The sequence below is a fragment of the Sarcophilus harrisii genome, chromosome 2 (assembly GCF_902635505.1).
Source record: "Sarcophilus harrisii chromosome 2, mSarHar1.11, whole genome shotgun sequence".
In the NCBI taxonomy this organism is placed as follows: Eukaryota; Metazoa; Chordata; class Mammalia; order Dasyuromorphia; family Dasyuridae; genus Sarcophilus; species Sarcophilus harrisii.
In genome coordinates this window covers 21,743,662-21,763,491 of record NC_045427.1, presented here as the reverse complement: position 1 = coordinate 21,763,491, position 19,830 = coordinate 21,743,662, and the positions used below count along the sequence as shown (strand labels likewise).

General features: G+C 38.4%; 1 protein-coding gene across 1 annotated transcript; it reads left to right on the top strand.

The window, feature by feature from the left end:
- The first annotated feature begins 1,317 nt into the window (after positions 1–1,317).
- Positions 1,318–9,938, top strand: LOC116421241 (zinc-alpha-2-glycoprotein-like). The gene is given in 9 exon segments (XM_031949743.1): positions 1,318–1,405; positions 3,888–3,962; positions 4,703–4,881; positions 4,883–4,961; positions 7,188–7,321; positions 7,323–7,363; positions 7,365–7,456; positions 8,187–8,465; positions 9,332–9,938. Coding segments are annotated over 9 exon segments (1,116 nt in total). The 5' UTR covers positions 1,318–1,377; the 3' UTR covers positions 9,541–9,938.
- The last annotated feature ends 9,892 nt before the right edge of the window (positions 9,939–19,830 follow it).

Here is a 19,830-nt window from a genome sequence, read left to right as displayed (position 1 = left end):
AGAGACAACCAAATGATCCTTTAATGAATAATAAGCTAGTATTATTACTAAAATGATTACTTATCCAGAAACTATGTCTTGAACATTTTATATGTCACAGTACAGTGGTCATTTCTATTTTGTCTTGACCTGAATCCTCTGAGTTCTTGTGTTGACCTTGACTTCCTGGAGTTGACTCTCGGATCTTTGAAGTTCAGAGTGCTGGATATTCAGGGCCCTCTCTGGTATCTCAATACAGAGTGCTAGGGACCTCAAAGCACTTGAGCATAGGATTTGTGAGCCTGAATGCTACCAATTCCTAAGAATCTCAGGGCCTTTCCATCTAACTTGTCACTGAAATTTCCAGCATGTGTTGTATTCTCTTATGATTTTGAAATGTTGAAAGCAGGAAGAGTTTTGTGTTTCTAATTATAGCCCCATTACTTACCACAGTGCTTTCCATGAGGTAAGGACTTAATAAATGCTTTTTAATTCATTTGTTCATTCATTCAACCTGGGCCTCCTCTAGGAATGGAACTATATTTACTTTATCATAATGTAGACTCTCTAAGGGTATCCTTTTGTCTTCTTCATTAACCTTACTATTTTCTTACATCAATTGGATTTTGTTGACATTTACAAATGCCAGCTTGTGAATGACATTCTGCCAGTCTCCACCTACCCTATTCAGTGATGTGGGGCTCCCCAACAACACCTGATCGTGATTATACTCTAGAGTTTCCTTTCCTTACCCACAAGCTTATTCATACTCATCAGGCTAGAAGAGTTCTACCTGGTGATAAACATCCTGAATGGCAATGATAGGAAGATGGGGTTTTGACACAGCTAATCCCAGTCAGGTAATGTATATAAGAGCTAGAGAGACATTATATTAGGGACTTCATTTCATTCTTAGGATCAGCAAATGATATGAGCTTTGGGAACTAGTGTTTCTTTTAACTGAGGTGAGATCAAATGGAGACCTGTTGAGGAGACCAAGAATCTACCAACATAATTAAAATGGAGAACCAGAGAAGGAGGAAAGGATCATTTACATCCTGGTTGCTTATGCTAGGTGTATTTTCTTTGAGGAAATGCCACATATGTGAGTCTAGCAGAACTGGGAAGGAGGGAGGGCTAAGAGAATGAGGGTCTCTCATTTTTGTGACTTGTTTGATAAAGTAGATATACCCCCCTGTGTCCTTGGTATGATGAGGAAAAAAAGAGAAGCAGAGAAATAAGGACATAGTTGAAAAAAACTATTAAAAAATCTAGATGATTCTGAAATGGTCCAGGATCCAATTTAAATGCCTCTTTTTTTGTCACATAAAGTTCTTTGTAAGATTGGACATGATTTGAAAGAAAGGATGTGAGAGGATACTTCCAAGTCATCCCTTCATGGAGATGGGAAATCCCCAAATGTTAGGTAATGCACATATTTTTGGATTTTTCCAATGTATTTATCAATTGTGATAATTTTTTCTCCCTTTCTTTTTTTATTTTTATTTTTTATTATTTTTTTATCTTTTTTTTATTTTTATTTAATAGCCTTTTATTTACAGGATATATACATGGGTAACTTTACAGCATTAACAATTGCCAAACCTCTTGTTCCAATTTTTCACCTCTTACCCCCCCACCCCCTCCCCTAGATGGCAGGATGACCAGTAGATGTTAAATATATTAAAATATAACTTAGATACACAATAAGTATACATGACCAAAACATTATTTTGCTGTACAAAAAGAATCAGACTCTGAAATATTGTACAATTAGCTTGTGAAGGAAATCAAAAATGCAGGTGTGCATAAATATAGGGATTGGGAATTCAATGTAATGGTTTTTAGTCATCTCCCAGAGTTCTTTTTCTGGGTATAGCTAGTTCAGTTCATTACTGCTCCATTAGAAATGATTTGGTTGATCTCGTTGCTGAGGATGGCCTGATCCATCAGAACTGGTCATCATCTAGTATTGTTGTTGAAGTATATAATGATCTCCTGGTCCTGCTCATTTCACTCAGCATCAGTTCGTGTAAGTCTCTCCAGGCCTTTCTGAAATCATCCTGTTGGTCATTTCTTACAGAACAGTAATATTCCATAATTTTCATATACCACAATTTATTCAGCCATTCTCCAACTGATGGACATCCATTCAGTTTCCAGTTTCTAGCCACTACAAAAAGGGCTGCCACAAACATTCGTGCACATACAGGTCCCTTTCCCTTCTTTATAATCTCTTTGGGATATAATCCCAGTAGTAACACTGCTGGATCAAAGGGTATGCACAGTTTGATAACTTTTTGAGCATAGTTCCAAACTACTCTCTCCCTTTCTTTTTTTAAAAAAAAATATTTGTTTTATGGGATGGCTTGGGGAGGAAGCAAGGAGATGAGAGAAAATTAGGAGGATGGAAAAAAAAGAGATCAATAAAAACTTACATATGAAAAGTTCTTTATTACCTGTCCCCTTTCTATCTTTCCAGTCTTCTTATACCTTGCTCCCCTCTACAAACTCCATGACCAACCATACTGTTGTGTTAGCCTACTTGCAATTCATGGGAAATAGCTATCTATTTCCTTTTTCTGGCTTAGCTCCATTCATGGAATGCTCTGCTCTGACCTCTCACTGCTACCTCTTGATTTCCCTATATTCCTTCAAGAATTAGATCAACTAGAATGTTCTACAAATGTTTTTTCCCAGGATCCTCAGCTGCTAATGAATTTTTGTTGTTCAGTAATGTCTAACCTTTTGTGAGCCCATTTGAGGTTCTTATAGCAAAGATACCAAGTGGTTTGCCATTTTCTTCTCCAGTGAATATATTGGATCCATTTTGTGTGGTAATCAATAAGTGACTTGCCCAGAGTCACATTGTTAGGAAACATCTGAGGCTAAATTTGAACTCAGATCTTCCTGACTCCAGACCAACAGCTCTATTGACAGAGCAATGAGTCACCTTCTTCCATTTAATGTATATATTATTGTTGTTGTTGTTCAGTGGGATCTCCCTGACCCCATTTGGGGTTTTCTTGGCAAAAATACTGGAATGGTTTGCCATTCTTTTCTTCAAGTCATTTTATAGAAGAAGAAACTGCAGCAAACAGGGTTAAGTGACTTACCCAGAGTCACACAGCTAACAAACAGGCATATTTGAACTTATGAAGATGAGTCACCTTAATTCCAGGCTTAGGCCTCTATCTACTGCAGCACTACCCAGATGCTCCTTAATTTATATGTACCTGGTTATTTGCATGTTATTTCCCCATTGGAATATAGGCTTCTTGAAGAAATGGCTGTTTTTAAGCTTTCTTTGTATCCCCGGCATTTAATACAGTGTCTAGTATATAGTAAGTGTCTAATAAATGCTAGCTGATTGACTGTCTAATCCTAAACAAATAAAATTAAACAAACTTTTTTTTCCACAAGAATGTCAATGTTCTTGAAGGGACAGGGAGGAAGAAACAGACCAATTTTGGGGAGAAGTTTAAAAAGGAAAAGGAGCAGAAAAAACAAGACGAGAGAGAAATTGCCTTAATGGTAGCAGGATCTAATAAGCAAAAAATTAATTGGGTGCTAATTTGGGGCTTGTTTTATAATTATATTGAATTGACTATATTATAGTCAACACCATTGCAATCATCATATTTATTTTTGTTTTGCTCACCTTTTGATGAAAGGAGAAATTCACTACATTCCTATTGGGTTTTTAGGTTGTAGAAGTGAATGTCAGGGTCATCGTCAATGCCCCATGAGAAGGAGAAGTGAGAGCCAGCAAAGATTTCTTAGGAAACAGGAACAATATGGGCTTCATCATGTTTGCCATAGACATTTCTGGGGTCTATTACTCTTGCTGTGCTGGAGCTTCTCCTTGGAGGAAACGCTAATAAAATTTGTCCTTGTTTTCTTTTCAGAGGGGCTCAGGACCAGCAGAACACAGGGATACACTCATATGGAAAAAAGTGCTAGAAAAACTCCCCTCCTACAAAGTATGTGAACTGATTCCTCCCTGACTCCTTCCCTTTATCACCTTACACCGTATTACTTGTTATCTGCAGGAGTTGGTGGGACAGTCTTGTCGATGCCCCTCCAATTGACTGAATAGGACCCCAGCATGGGTATATATGCTCTGCATTTTGGCTACACTTGTTCCTTTATGACTCCCATAGTTGAACTTCATCCCCTTTCCTGTCCATGCTAACACTGACGAAATTCATTCAGTCCATCCTACAAAGAGAAAGAAGATTAGGAATGGCCAAAAATGTGTAGCATAAAGGAGCAGCCTCTATTTAGACTAATTTATTGACAGCTAGTTGGTGCAATGGATTGAGCACTAGCCCTGAAGTCAGGAGGACCAGAGTTCAAATCTGGGCTCAGATACTTAATACTTCCTAGCTGTGTGACTCTGGGTAAGTCACTTAACCCCAATTGCCTCAGGAAAAAAAAAGAAAGAAAGAACAAGAAAAGACAAAAAAGAAAAAAGCCCTAATTTATCAAAAAGAATGACATATTCAGCCTTATTATGTACATAGCCCTCATCTAGGAGCTGAGGAAATCTCAGCATCCTTCGCTGTTCCAGATTATCTCCAGGGTCAATCACTCTGGCTCTCTAAGATTAGTTAACCTACTAATACAAGGATGGGAAAGAGCTTTTATGGGAGAATCAGTCAGGATTCTCAGGACCACACATGTCAACTGCAATGCTCTCTTCTTCCAATCTGTTTTCCAGCTTTCCATAGGCATGAAGGTCAATTCATTGCAGTGGGGGAAACTTCTCTCTTGGACTATACCATACTACATGTTATTGATGACGTGAATATGTGCAGCTATGACAAACGGGATAAACAGCTTGTGGTCAAAGAATCCTGGATGTCTCTAGCATTAGGGGAAGAATTTCTTAAGCATAAGACCCAAAGTGATCACAGAAAGTGAAATGTATTTCCAATTGGCCTTCAGGTTATTATCAAAGAATTACACCAAGAGCCACAGTAAGTCAAACTAATTGAATTCCACTCAAATTTCTTTCATTCTCTAACCTAGTTTCTCCCTTCCTTGAGTAATGATCCCATCATTGAGAGTCACAGAATCAATAATAATAATAATAATCTAGAACTGAAAGGGACAGAGATCAGCTGGTCTAACTGCCATTTTTACAGATGAGGAAACTGAGGCCCAAGAAAGTTAAGTGGCTAGCTTTAGGTTATATAGAGAGGACATCCATACCTTTCAGATGAGTATGTAAAGGTTGAGATCACTGGAATTTTCTTCCCTGGTGACCAAAATACGTATAAATCTCTGGGCATTTGGATTTTTGTCTTGTGTCCTTATAGCTTGAGTCCTAGACTTGTATTTAAATTTTGTCTGCCAAATAAGTATCTCCCCTTTCCATCCCTAACTCCAATGAAGAGGGAAGAAGTGAGGAAAGATTTGAAGCAGGATGACCAATTAATTGGGATATTATTGTTATTGCAATAATCCTGGTTAAAAGTTCATGATGATTTGCCCTGTGTAGTAGTCATATGAATAGAGAGTAGGTGATGTGTGTTTGTGTGTGTGTACTAGAGAACCATTATCTCATCATTTCCACTGAGTTAACACCTTGTTGTAAGTATCCTTGTTTCAAGTATACTTCTCCTCTATACATATCTTTGTTAATTAGACATAAACAACATATCTGAACAATATCTACATGGAGATGTCAAGATACAAAGAGGTGGTACGTCATGAAAAAAACAGGCCTATTTCATTTTTTTTGGACAGTATTACTGAATTAATATACAAAAGAAATGGTGTGGGTATAAATTACTTAGATTTAAGCAAAGCTTTTGACAATATCTTAAATTCTTTCTGGGAAGAATACAGAGAAAAATGAATTAGATTAAAATACAGCAAGATAGGTGCAGAACTAGATGGAAAAAAAGCAGTTGGTAATATTTCCATATCAACTTGTGGAAGTTCTCCAATGGAACAACTCAAAGGGCTGTTCTTAACCCTGTTCTTTTATTTTTAAAAATTGTTCAGATAAATGTATAAATGATATATCCACATAATTTGAACAGTATATCAGGCTAGGCAAAGTTGTTACCATGCTAGATGACAAAAACAGGAGTTAAAAGTATCTTGACAATATATAGAATTTTGGACTAGATCTAATCAGATGAAATTCAGTCAGTCAATAAGCATTTATTAAGCACCTACTATGTGCCAGATACTGTGCCAAGTACAAGGGATGCAAAAATAATAAATTGACAGTCTCTGTCCTGAAGGATCTCAAAATCTAATGAGGAAGACAATAAACAAAGAAACACAAACAAGCTACATATGGGTAAAATAAGAAATAATCAATATTAGGAAGGCACTAGAATTAAGAGGGATTGGGAAAGACTTCCTGTGAAACATGGAATTTTAGTTGGAACTTGAAGGAAGCCAGGGATTCTAAGAGGTAGAGATGAGAGGGAGAGCACTCTGGATATGGGGAACAGCTAAAGATAATATCTAGAATCAAGACATGGAGGGTTGTTCCTGGAAGAGCAAGGAGGTTCATGCAATAGGCATAAATGAAATAATTTACTTTTGAGTCCAAGAGATCAACTTCCCAAATGTAACATGGAGGATGAATAGTTAGAAAATGGATATTCTCCAAAATATCTATGGTTTTTAATAGAATTCAAGCTCTCTATGAACCATCACTATGATGTGATGGCCACAAGAGCTAATGCAACTGAATGATCCATTAAGGGAAATTTGGTTTCCAGGACAAGGGAGATGATTAACCCACCTTATTGAGACCTCTTCTAGCCTAATGTAGTCTAGTCTGAATATCATGGTCGAAGGGGGACACGGTCAGTGGCTTTGAGTTTAATATTATGGAGATCATTTGAGAATATTGGATATGTTTATCCTGGAGAAAGGAAGACCTGCTGTGTGTGTGTGTGTGTGTGTGTGTGTATAGTCCAATGTATTGTCAGGAAAAACTCCCTAACAACAGAAGCCCTACAAGCATGGAATAAGCCACATTGAGAAGTGGCAGATTCCCCCTCCATTGAGGTCTTTGAATAGAGGCTGGATGACCAATTTTTAGGTGTGTCATCATAGGTATTTCTTTCACATATCCCTTCCAACTCTCAAATTCTGTGATTCATACGGGAATCCTTCTGACTCCAAGAGTAATATTTATCCTACTCACTCCTCTGCTTCTGAATATTCTTCTACAGAGAATCATACCATCCAGATTTTGGCAATATGTGAGTTGGACAGGGACATCGAGGTGAAAAGCCAAATCTGCATTGCCTTGGATGGGGAGGATTTCTTTCAGGTAGATAATCAAGTTGACCATTGGGTTTTCATGCATGAAGCCTGTGGCAAAACAACTCAAATCCCTAGTAGAAAGTATTCTGGAGAGATCTGAGGAAACATTCCATGGAGCAATACTGTGTCACCACAATGAGGAAAATCCTGCAGTACTCAAGAATGAAGGACGATGGCGAGTCCTTTTTATCTCCTCTCAAGAATCAAAGCTACCATCACTGTACTTCTACACAGAAGCCGGTGTACAAAGAAGTAGCCTAGACTCTAGGCCCAGGTCACAGCCAACCAAGGGTATGCTGGAGTCATCTCAAACCAGCTTGTGAGAGCTGATTGTTGAAATCTGTCACATGAGTTGTTTGTTTCAGAATTTAGCAAACACAAAAAAATGGGTTTTTATTGATGTTTGATTGCCTAGACTTTTAAAAGGGGTGGAGAAAATACTTAAAGGTGTATCTTTTTTTTTTTTCAGAGAGCCAGTTGTTAAACATTTCCCAGCAAACCTTTGCATCTATCTCATTAGAAAATCAGCTTTATAGAAATGAGTGATATTGTTGTTTTGTTACTTGGGTCACCTAGAAGTACTCTTTTCAGTTGAGCAATCTGGGAGGAGAAAGTGAAGCTGGTGGTTCTGCACAATACTCACTCACTTTAATCCAATTCAATTGCATATCATGGCACCTCCCTGATGTCCTCTTCAAGAACAAAGGAACATCTAAGAGTAGAAGATGATGCTCTAATGGATTCTCAACTGGAACTGGCCAGTTAATCAGTGCTTTATTTTTTCTTTTTTTCTTCTCTTCCTTCTCTTCCTTTCCCTTCCTTTCTCTAGGGAAGTAGGTAAAAGAAGTGAGAGCAGGTGGAAATGAATGGCACATGATTTCTTCTTCCTTGAATTGTCTTCTCAGTACCTCCGGAGGTGGCTGTGTCCCACCGCGATTCTCTGAATGGAAACATCACTCTTTCCTGCTTGGCCACAGGCTTCTACCCTCGATCCATCCAGCTATACTGGGAGAAGAATGGGCGACTGGGAGTGTGGGGGCAAGAGAGGTCCAGTGGCATTCTGCCCAATGCTGACGCCACCTTCTACCTCCAAGTCACCCTAGAGATCCCTCTGAGGGACACCTACACAGATTATACCTGTGTGGTGGAGCACAGTGCCCTGGAAAAACCAGTTATATGTCCTGGTAAGTATTTTTCCCAAAATATCTGGATTTAGCCTCAAGATTTCAGACCATGGAATGCTGACATCCTCTTTTGATCTTTCCACAGAGAAGGATGTGAGACAAATGAAAAACCCAAGAGACAATTTTTGGGTAATCGGTAATCGTTTATTAATTAGGACAGCAAATAATCGATAAATTGATGGTCAATGGTCTCTTTCAAAAACCATGGAGATCCCTGAATGTTTAAATACCTTTGGAAAAGGAAATGCCCCAACTTCCTTCACACCAAAGGAGGTGAAAAATCAACCCTGATTAGTAAACAGATAATGAGATTTTAATGAGGGGATGGGGCAAAAATCTTCACCTCTTCCTGCTGAGAACATGAATTAATCATGAGACTCAGCCCCCTCCAGTAATCTGGGCAAAGGAATACATCTCCACCCAGAACATTCTGGTTCGTTTGCTCCTTCATAAGCTCTGTCACCCTAAGTTCTATTGAGGAGTTCAAGGACAGGGGTTCATTTCTATGGGCAAGAATTGTAATAGGTCAATTCTTGCCCTATATTAGGACTTTTCTAATTCTGTAGTAGAAATTTGTAAAGTCTTCTGGCTGGGTAGAGTCCCACCCAAGATGGCAGAGAGTATACCTAGAGGATCTGGGCAATCCCCTCCATCAGCACTCTCTTTCAGAAATTGACTGACTGACCTGCACGGGCTGGGTTTTGAATGAGGAAATAGAAATGAAAAACCTGAATCCTAATGTAATAATTGGTGATTAATATACTAGAATATAATAATTTCTCTCAGATCTCACTGGACACAATTCCTAAGTTACTGTCCCCCAGAAAAACTCCCCTTTTCATTTACTTGTGACGTTTACTCCTCAGTCCCTGTGAAACCTATCCCTACAGGGATACCTTGGGCCAAGGCCCTGGGCATCCCGCTAGCCTTCATCCTAGTGCTGAGCTGTGCTGGAGCCTTCACTGCATGGAAGAAGAAGAAAACAGATGTGTATGTGTGGAGAAAGGAGGGGAAAAAATCAGCTTCTCAAGTACAAAGAGAGAAAGGGAAGAGGGAGAGAGATCACAATGAGTGAGGACATGTGATCTCACAGGGGTCTTAAGGAGAAAAGCCCTTTGTAAACAGAAAGATGGACTCTGAGATGGAAGGGATATTGCAGGCCTCCTACTCCTTTGGGTACAGTTTTCCTGCAAAATGTCCAAATAGCTCCAGTTGAAAAACTTCCAGTGCCAGGGAACCCATTAGTGTCTCTCCTTCCCTCCACAATCTAGCTTATATTTGACTATTTTGGTGGAAATTTTTTAAAGTCTTTTTATATATGTTGTTTTTACATTGCAAACATTTCATATATAAATAACTTCATGAAAGGTTGGTTGTAACAAAGTATAATGGTTAAAGTAAAATGAATAATACAATGATCTCATCTAAAAGTTCATGTAATATTTCCCTTTTGTAATAATCGCCCTCTTTATTAAGAATAACAATTAAAAGAAATCTATTTTCTCTTTTTTTCCCAATTCATTTGTACCACAATGGGGAGAAAAAGGAAAAGAAAAACAAATGTCTTATAACAAACATGAAGAGTCATTCAAAACAAATCTCTCAATGTTTGTATATGAAAGTATATTTGATTCTATGATAGATCTATCACATCTTGAATCTATCACATCTCCAGCATGTTTCATCATTATTTCTCTGGAATTATGAATGGTTGTAGGATTCACTATGTTATTGTTATGTATGACTCTTCATGATCCCATGGTCCATGAGGTTTTCTTGAAAAAGATATTAGGATGTTTTTAGCATTTCCTTCTTCAGTGGATTTAGCCAAAGTTAAATGACTTCAGGATTACATAGCTACCGGGTGTCTGAGGCTGAATTTGAACCAAGTCACCTCGCTCCCTATATTCATTGTAGATCTTGTAATTTTCACTATTGTTTTATTTATATGGTGTTATTATTGCAGCATCGATTATTCTTCTGGTTCTGCTCATTTCTTTCTCCACTGGTTTATAAACCCTCCCGACTCCTGATCCTAACCTTAACCCTAAGGCATGAATCTGCTGGCCTTCATAACCATCCACTCTCCTTGTCCCTTATTCATCCTCATGAACTCTGTAATCAGATGACCCAGGTTTCCTTACTATTCCTCAGAGAAGATATTCCTTCTCCTGGGCATTTTCTCTGCCTGTTCCCTAAGCCTGGAGTGCTCTCCCTCTGCATCTCCATCTCCCGGCTTCTTTCAAGTGCCATTTAAAATTCTACTTTCTACAAAAAGCCATTTCCAGCCTCCCTTAATGCTATTGTCTTTCTTCTAATGATGATTTCTTCTTTATGCTTTATGTGTTTTGTTTATGCCTAGTTTTTACCTGTTGTACACATGTACACACACACACACTAGACTGTGAGTTCCTTAAAAGTGGAGACCACGCTTTTGCCTTTCTTTATATCTCCAGGTACTTAGCACAGTTCTTGGCATGTAGCAGGCCCTTAATGAAAGTTTATTAACTGGTTGGCAGGTGTGTCATTAATGCCTTCCTTACGTCAAGGAAAAAGTGTGTTGTTATATAGATCAAAGATAGTGAGCTGGAAGGAACCCATAAAACATCAGGTCCAATGTTTTCCTTTTTCAGGTGGGGAAATGTTGAGTCTCAGGGAGCTAAAGTAATTTGCTCAGATACCATAATCTGGTGTCTGAATTTGAACTAGATCATTCTGATTGCAAGTCTGAGCAAGGACAGAACTCCAGAGAACTCCAGTAGACAAATGAGTATAGTTCCCATCCTTGTAGAGCCCCAGATCTCAGGAGAGACACAATATTTATGTTCCAATTGGAAAGATACATGGTGGGCCTGAAAGGAGTTCCCAGTCTGAGATGAAACATACTTGTGCCTGAATATAAGAATGGAAAGAACTTGGGCTTCAGGTGTCCCCCATGGGTCTCTACATTTCTCTTTATTTGTCTTTCAGGTCAGAGGACCCACGAGCACACTACAGTGGATGGTGAGGGTCATTGTACAAGGCAGGGGAGGGAAGGCAGCTATCCATTATATAGAACTCTAGAAAGGGTCTACATGGGTTTCTTTAAATTCTAGCAGCCCAATTCCACTCCCAGTCTTTAATCAGGATGCCTCCCAAGGGAAAGTGGAAAATAGACAAGAAGGTGGCAATGGATGGAATAAGGAGCCCGAGTTCAAATCCTGCCTCGGACACTGGATGAGTGACTTTACCAGTTGCCTCAATTGTAAAAGGAGGATAACAATAACAGTTCTCTTCCAGATTTGTTGTGATGTTCCAGTGAGATGTTTGTAAAGTGCTTAGCACAGTGCCTGGCTCATGTTGTTGTTGTTAAGTCAGTTCATTTGTGATCTTGTGGACTTTGCCAACAAGGATGACAAAAATACTGGAATGGTTGGCCATTTCCTTCTCCACTGGATCCCCATTTTACAAATGAGGATTTGAGGCAAATAGTAGTTAAGCAACTTGCTCAGAGTCATACAACTAGTAAGTGTCTGAGGTAAACTTTGAACTTAGATCTTCCTGACTTCGGGCCCACTGCTCTATCCACTTTACCACCTGGATGCTCACCTGGCACTCAGTGGGTGTTATGTAAGTGTCAGCTGTCATTATTAATATTAGTATTATCATCCTCATTTCTGTTAGTCTTCCTCTGGGTGGGGGTTATGAAGATAACAATTCACTTGTCTATAGAACAAGGAAAAAACCTTTTTAAAAAAAATTTTTTTAGGCATTCAGCTGGATGCTTAGGGATATTAGAAAGGATGACCCTGCTGCTTTCAGAGACCTTGTGGGGCCAATGGATCTGCTATTTACCTGTTCTGATGAAACAAGAGGAAATTCTGCATAGAAATAAGACTCCTTGATCATCAACTACACTGCTTTATCACCATCCAGCCCAGGCTGTCAACTCAGAATCAATTCCTGCCTTTTTTTTCCCCTTCTTGGATGAACTTCCCTGCCTCAGCCACTCATCAAAAAAAGATGAAGAAAGTACAATTTAGTGGGAAAAGAACTGAGCTTTTGACTTAGTTCCTAGATCTTACACACATTACTTGTTTGATCAGGTACAACTCCCTTGTCATTTTTGAGACTCACTTTCCCTACTTATGAAATGGTGAGAATAGCATAATGATTCTAATTATCTCATATGAGGTAGTAAGAAGAGAAGGTACCAACTTGCTTTGGTAGAGACAGTCAGAATTCCTTCCCATCATGAAATCACAGTTCAGTGTCCATCCGTACCCCAACTGAGGCTTAAGACCACCTTCTCCTTGGCACTTTAATCCTATTATTATCATAATCCTTTTGCTCTCCCATGGATACATGATGTAGGTATGTGTTCTCTCTCCAATGGTGCAAACATCCCTGCTGGGTGATTCCTGTCCATAGCTTTCCCTAAATTCTCTATTTTTGTTGTTTAGTCATTTCAGTTGCGCCCAATTCTTTGTGACTCCATTCAAGATTTTATTAGGAAAAATAGTGGACAGTTTGGCCATTTCCTTCTCCAGATCATTTTACAGATGAGGAAACTGAGGCAAACAGAGTTAAGTGATTTACACAGGGTCACACAGGTGGCAAGTATCTGAGACCAGATTTGAAATCGGGTATCTCTCTCTTCCAGACCTTTTATCCCCCGGGAATCTATTCACTGAGTTGCTCCAAAATTTTTTTAGAGAGATTCCATTTTAACAATCTCATTTTGATAATAGTTCATATTTAATATCTGTGGGACTCAGTTTTCTTGTCTTTAAATTGAGAAGATTGAAGTATATGCCTCTGTGGTCCTTTTTCAGCCCTAGATTTATGATAGTTTATTTATAAGGTCCCTTAGGCCAATGGTCTTTTTTTACTACCTCACACTGAGTATTAGAGAGAAAGTGCTAGGAACTGGGATCCGTTAGGGGAAGTAGAAATCAGCCTGGAGTAGTGGGAAAGCTACTAGGAAGAGGCAGAAAAATCTGATCTGGAGCCCTACCTGTGCCCTTTTACTAGCAACAGAACCTCAAGAAATCTCATCATTTTTTGGGTCTCAGTGTCCTCATCTGCTAAATGGGATTAAAACCCACTGGCAAAAGTAAAAGGTTTTATAAAGAAGTACTTTGAAAATTCCAAGCTTTATAATCATTATTATTATAATAAAAAATATTACATGATATTATCCAAGGTAATGGAAACATTAGAGATGGGAGTTAAACTGAGTTGCTTTCAGAGTTAGTCTTATTTAATTCTGAGTTTCTGGTCACTGATTTAGTTGCATAACATTGAGGGCACTACCTCAGTCTTCTGGTGCTCAATTTCCTTATCTGCCAAATGAGGACTCTGGATTAGATAGATTAGAAATTCTGGAATGGATTTTCAGGATAATAATAGCTGACATCCCTATAACGCTTTGCCATTTGTCAAACTGTTTCTGAGGTCTGGCTCATTTTAGCAGAGTGATAGAGTGCAGAGAAAGATGATCTTAGAACCAGAAGACTGAACTCAAGTGCACACGTTAATATCTTCTAGGCAACTTTGAGACTTTTCTAGGGAAAAAAGGCTTTGTATAACAACTATATGTCAGACCCACACTAGAAGAGGGAGTAACTCACTTGATCTTCCAACAAAACCTGAGCTAATAGGTTTATTAGCCACATTCTACAGCAATTGAACCTGAATTCAGAGATGGTTTTCTACCTGCCCAGAATCATATGCCCACCATCAGAGGAGGAAAATCTCTACTGATCCAATTATTCTTCCCACTTAATCATGTTGCCTCCATTTTCCATATGCCATACTGCAGAAATGATATCTTCCAGATGTGATTGCTTCTATTATATTCAGCTTAGTTCCTTATAACTGGATCTCTCATTTCTCCATATGGCCAAGTCTGGGATCCCTCAAAAAAAAGTAAGGTCTACATTGGCACAGACTGTAACTTCATCTAAATCATCCACTGCCCAAGCACATAAATGAGGATAAAATAAAGATTTCTCAAATTCAAAAAGAAGTGAGACTGTAGTATATGTTCAGAGGTGGAACTATATATTATATGTGTGTATGTTCTTTATCCTTATATGATGAAAGCTTCTTAAGGACACAATTATTTCATATCTCTCTCTCTCTCTCTCTCTCTCTCTCTCTCTCTCTCTCTCTCTCTCTCTCTCTCTCCAAAGCCAGTAGTCCCTTAGTAAATAAGTGCTTATTAAACTGTGACAGACATTGTGCTAAGATATAAAGAAAAGGCAAAACACCCATTTCTTCCTTCAAGGAGCTCACATTGTAGGAGAAATAGTTGCTACTTAAAATAGGCTTATGAATTCATTTATGGATGTGGGATCAATCGTCCTACCATTTAGTTATTTCTCTCAGTTTTGCATCATCCACAAATTTCACCAGCAAGTTTTCTTCTAAAATATTGCTGAAAATGTTAAATAGCCCCACTTGCGCAAAAACTGAATGGATGTCCATCACTTGGGGAATGGCTGAATAAATTATGACATACGAATGTAATGGAATATTATTGTTCTATAAGAACTGATGAACAGGCTAATTTCAGAAAAACCTGAAAAGGCTTGAACATGAACTGAAACCGAGTGAAATGAACAGGATCAAGAGAACAGTGTACACAAAAATAACAAGATTATGTGATGATCAACTGTAATGGACTTGGATCTTTTCAACAGTGTTATGATTCGAGGCAATTCTAAGACTTGGGATGGAAAGAGCTATCTGCATCCAGAGAAAGAACTATAGAGACTAAATGTGGATCAAAGCATGGTATTTTTACCTTTTTGCCAAAGTTGTTTGCTTGTTTTTTCTTTTTTTCCCCTTTTGATAAGATTTTTCTTGTACAAATGACAAATTTGGAAGTACATATAAAAGGATTGCACATATTTAATCCATATTAGATTGTTTGCTGTCTTGAGGAAGGGGGGATTAAGTTGGTAAGGGAGAAAAATTTGGAATACAGTCTTACAGATATGAATGTTGAAAACTATTTTTATATGTATTTGGAAAGATAAAATGTTATTGAAAAAAGGTTAAATAATCCAGATTCAAACCCAGATTCTTAGGCCACTATACGGGACATGTCTTTTCAAGTTTCTATAGATTTCTTTGGATCTGGACATTTGACCAATTCTAAATCCACTTACCTTTATTATCATCTTGCTCACATTCCTTCATTTCATCCATGGTCACAGTAAGAGAAACTCTGATAATGCCTTGATGAAATGTAGGTAAATTTTGCCTACAAGGTGGCTTTTGAGTCCAGGCCCCACAGTTGCTGTTTCTGCTATGATTATTTGTCTGACACCTGGGAGATACATATAAGGCAGCTGGATGTTATAATGGATGTATTGGAGTCAGGGACACCTGAGTTCAATTTCACGTTCAATCACTTACAAGTTGTGTTATCCTGGGCAAGTCAAACTCTCTGACTCATTTTCCTCATCTGTAAATTGAGGATAAGAATAGCATCTACCTCCCAAGGTTGTTGTGAGAATCAAATGAAATATGCCTTAAGTGCTTTTTCAGACTATAAAAGTATTACTTATTATTGTTACTTCAAAGGGAAAAGGAGAACATTTTGAAAGAAGCTGAAATTATTCTATTAATCTAAGAAAATTAAAAGAGAGAGAGAGAAATAAGAAAAGGCTATTGTCTTAGGAGAGCAGTTGAAAGATAATTCCTGGTTTTATTTAGTCAAGTAAATAGAACCGACTTCTTCTTAGAGAGCGAAATGTAACTTCTACTCAGAATATTAGCTCATAGGCCCTTATAAATGGCATGAGTTGGAGTGTATGAAATCTCCCAGAAACAAACTATAGTTTGTCATCTGACAGAAGATATCAAGGAAATGGAAAATCACACAATCTCAGATTCTATAGGAATAACAGTCCATATAATTCAAGTTGCCCCCAATTCCTATAAGATCAGCAAGTGATCATCCATCCTTTGCTCGAAGACCTACAATAAGGAAAAATCTACTACCTCTAGAGTGAGCTCATCGCACTTCTGAGCAAAGCTCATGTGCCTAGGAACTTTTTCTTTAACTGAACATAAATCTGCTTCTCTGCAACTTCCACCTAGCACTCTGAGATTTATCCTCTGGGACAGAAAAATCTAATCTTTTCTTCATGAAAGCTTTTTAAATACTTCAGGATAGTGAGCATATTCCCTCCCTCCCCCTGCCCCCATTCTACTCATCTCCAAGCCAGACATTCCCATTTGATTTTAGTGTCCTATAAGCAAATCAGTCAAAATTTCCTTCTCTTTCTCTCTTAGCTGTGTTAGTCATCTAACCTAGATTAATGCAAGCAAGGAAAAGGACGTCACAGAGATAGCAGTTACTACAATAACTCACTGTCTTTAGAGTGCTAAAGGGAATCCTGATCTGAGTGATCTATTCTTCTTGCTGATTACTGTTGTTTCTGAGCCCCCATTGGTGTGCTTTCTCTTTAACAGATTAGCTGACTGAATTTTATCAGATCTTAATCAGAAACATTCAATTTAAAAAGACAAAGCAAGAATCTCAGTAACTTAACATTCCATGTTTAAACTGAGGATATTTTGTATCACTAATGCACAACGTCTATATCTATGGAGTGAGTGGGTACAGTGAACCATATAATGGAGAGGCATGTGCCTAGGACACATATATGCCCAGATCAACTCACTGTTCTGTACTATAAGCCTTGATTTCCTGTCTGCTTCAGGAAGGATCTGAACAATTAATTGATGGGCAAGGTTGTTTCTCCCTTGGCTACAGCAATTCAGCTCCTCTTCTGAGCCTCAATATTTTCCTCTGGGATCTGGCTACTGCTCTGTTGTGCTGCTGACACACAATTATCTTATTTCAGGAAAACCAAAAACCTCTAAATTAGGATCCAAGGAGTTCATCAGATCTGCTTACTTAGCTGGATTCTGAAAAGTTTCTTCCACTCAGTAGATGCAGCTCAGGCAAAAGCCCGACTTGTTCCATGTCACTCTCCCAAACCTCGTGGTCATGCAAAACCTATCTTACTCTCCAGCTTGCTTTTCCAAGTTACAGATGTGGGTGCAATCTCAAGCCAAAAGCAAGATCTCTTCATTGAGGTGACTCGTCCCTTTCTCATGGTGATGAACCCCAAATGCACAATCCTACCAACTACATTGAAATTTGAAATATACATTTGTCACATAGTCCGAAAACACATCTAGGAAGCAGTTTTCTACCTATTGCCTTCAAAGTCCTCATTCCAGTTTTATGCAAAGGTACACTGGAACCAGTGCATATGGCAACAAGAGCTAACTGGTAAGTTTTTAGTGTGATCATTATTCCTAGAAAATCAGCAAATATTAAAAATCAGGGATTCATTGTTTGATTCTTATACTTTAAAAGTGATGGAGAAAATATTAACAATGAAGATTGAACTTAAAATTAGGTTGGGTTTTTGAAGAGTTGGTTATTAATCACCATATGAATCCTGATTGTACGAAAATTAAATACTGAAAAATAGAACAATTCAAGCCATCTCTACATAGAACAAATTGCTTTTTTTCTTTGGAGCTTCTTTTTCAGGGTTTCTCTCAATTGTTCTTTCTGCTTTCTTCCACTGGCCGCACTGTCTGCATCTGAAGGAGATAAAAAGGATTAATGACTATGCTTTAAATCCTGATTCCAGTTGCATCCCCTGCCTATAATTCAGTTGCTATCACATTACCTTATCCACAAGGATAAATGGAATCACTTTGCCAAGCACTCTCATGAAATATGAATGTATCATTCACTTAGAGGAAGTCTAAAAAAGAAAATACTATCATTTTGTAAATTAGATGCCTTAGCCTAGGGACGTTCAAGCACTTTGCTCTATCATTGCAATGGATCTTTTATCTTCTCTCATCGAAATAGAAGTTTATTAATTGCTTAGTAGATGTCATAAACTGTGTTAAACCCCAAGGACACAGAAGGAGTCTGAAACTGCTCCTTCTTCAAGGAGCTCACATTTTAATGAGAAATAGCAAATAACTATTATATATGTATAGTGAATGTCAGTCAAATCACACAAGGAATGTGGTACGGTTGACGCAGGGGCTGAGAAAAGCTTTCTGTAGTGGGTGAAATCAGAGTTTTGAATCGTGAAGAAATTGAGAGAAATTTGAAATCAGAAGTGAAGATCATTTGGGGGAGACAGAGAGTAAATCAGAGACTTTGACTTTATTTTAGATCATAAAATTATTTAGGACAGGGACCTTCTCCCTCATCAGAATATGGACTCACTAATAACTCGTGTTTTTACTTTTCCACCAAACTTAGAGTGCCAAGAATGGACTTAATCCAGAATTAGTAGTTCCTTAAATCAATTTAGGAGTAGGTAAGGGGCGCCATAGTACATAGAGTGCTAGGCCTGGAATTAGGAAGTTCAAATCAAATCCTGAGTTCAAATCTTATCTCAGATACTTACTAGTGATCCTAGTCAAGTAACTTAACCCTGTTTGCCTCAGTTTCCTTTTCTATAAACACTGAAATGGAAAAATAAATGGCAAATCATTCCAGTATCTTTGCCAAGAAAAATCCCATCATAGAGACATGACTGAAAAAAAAAATCCCCCAATAAGCAACATTAACAACAAATAAAGCAACTTCATCAACATTCAAAACCACCTGTGTTCATAGCATTGTGTCAGTCCTCGCTCCTCATCTCCCCATAAACACCTGGCAGTAATTATGTTCTGTGGTTTCCTCTTTTCACCACAGACTCCGTTTCACTTCTACTCTCATACCGCCAAGATGTGGCAGCTCCTTTATAATAGCAGATGTCCCAGCTAATGATGATAGGAGGGCAGAGCTGTAGACCCAACCCCAGATAGAGGAGAAGAAGGGGTTGGGACTCTGGGGCACAAAGGAGACTAATTTCTCCCTCAGTCATTATCAGAGCAACAGGACATGGGCACTGGGGGCTACAAAATGGTGGAGGAAATCAAACAATCTCCAGCAGAAGAGAATGGTGAACTGGAAGAGCAAGCAAAAGAGGTCATTCTTATTCTGGATATTCATTCTAGAGGTATTTGTTCTGAGAGAGAATGAGGCAGGTGAACCTGGGTGAAGAAAAGAGAGGGCAGCCTTAAAATATTGAACTCTAATTGTGATGAGGACATTCAGTCATTGCTCTTAAGGAACACCTAGTCTTGTGTGGGTGACAGAGTCCATGACTGATGGGGAGAAGAGATGCAGATATAACATGAAGGCAATGTGCTAAGAGGGAGCTGACATAGACAGTTCCCCCCAAAATCTGTCCCTATTCTGAAGGGAAGATTAGCCCTTTTGATAAGTTTTCCCATTCTATTAATCATTTAGGAAGGCATAGGAGATTGAACCTAT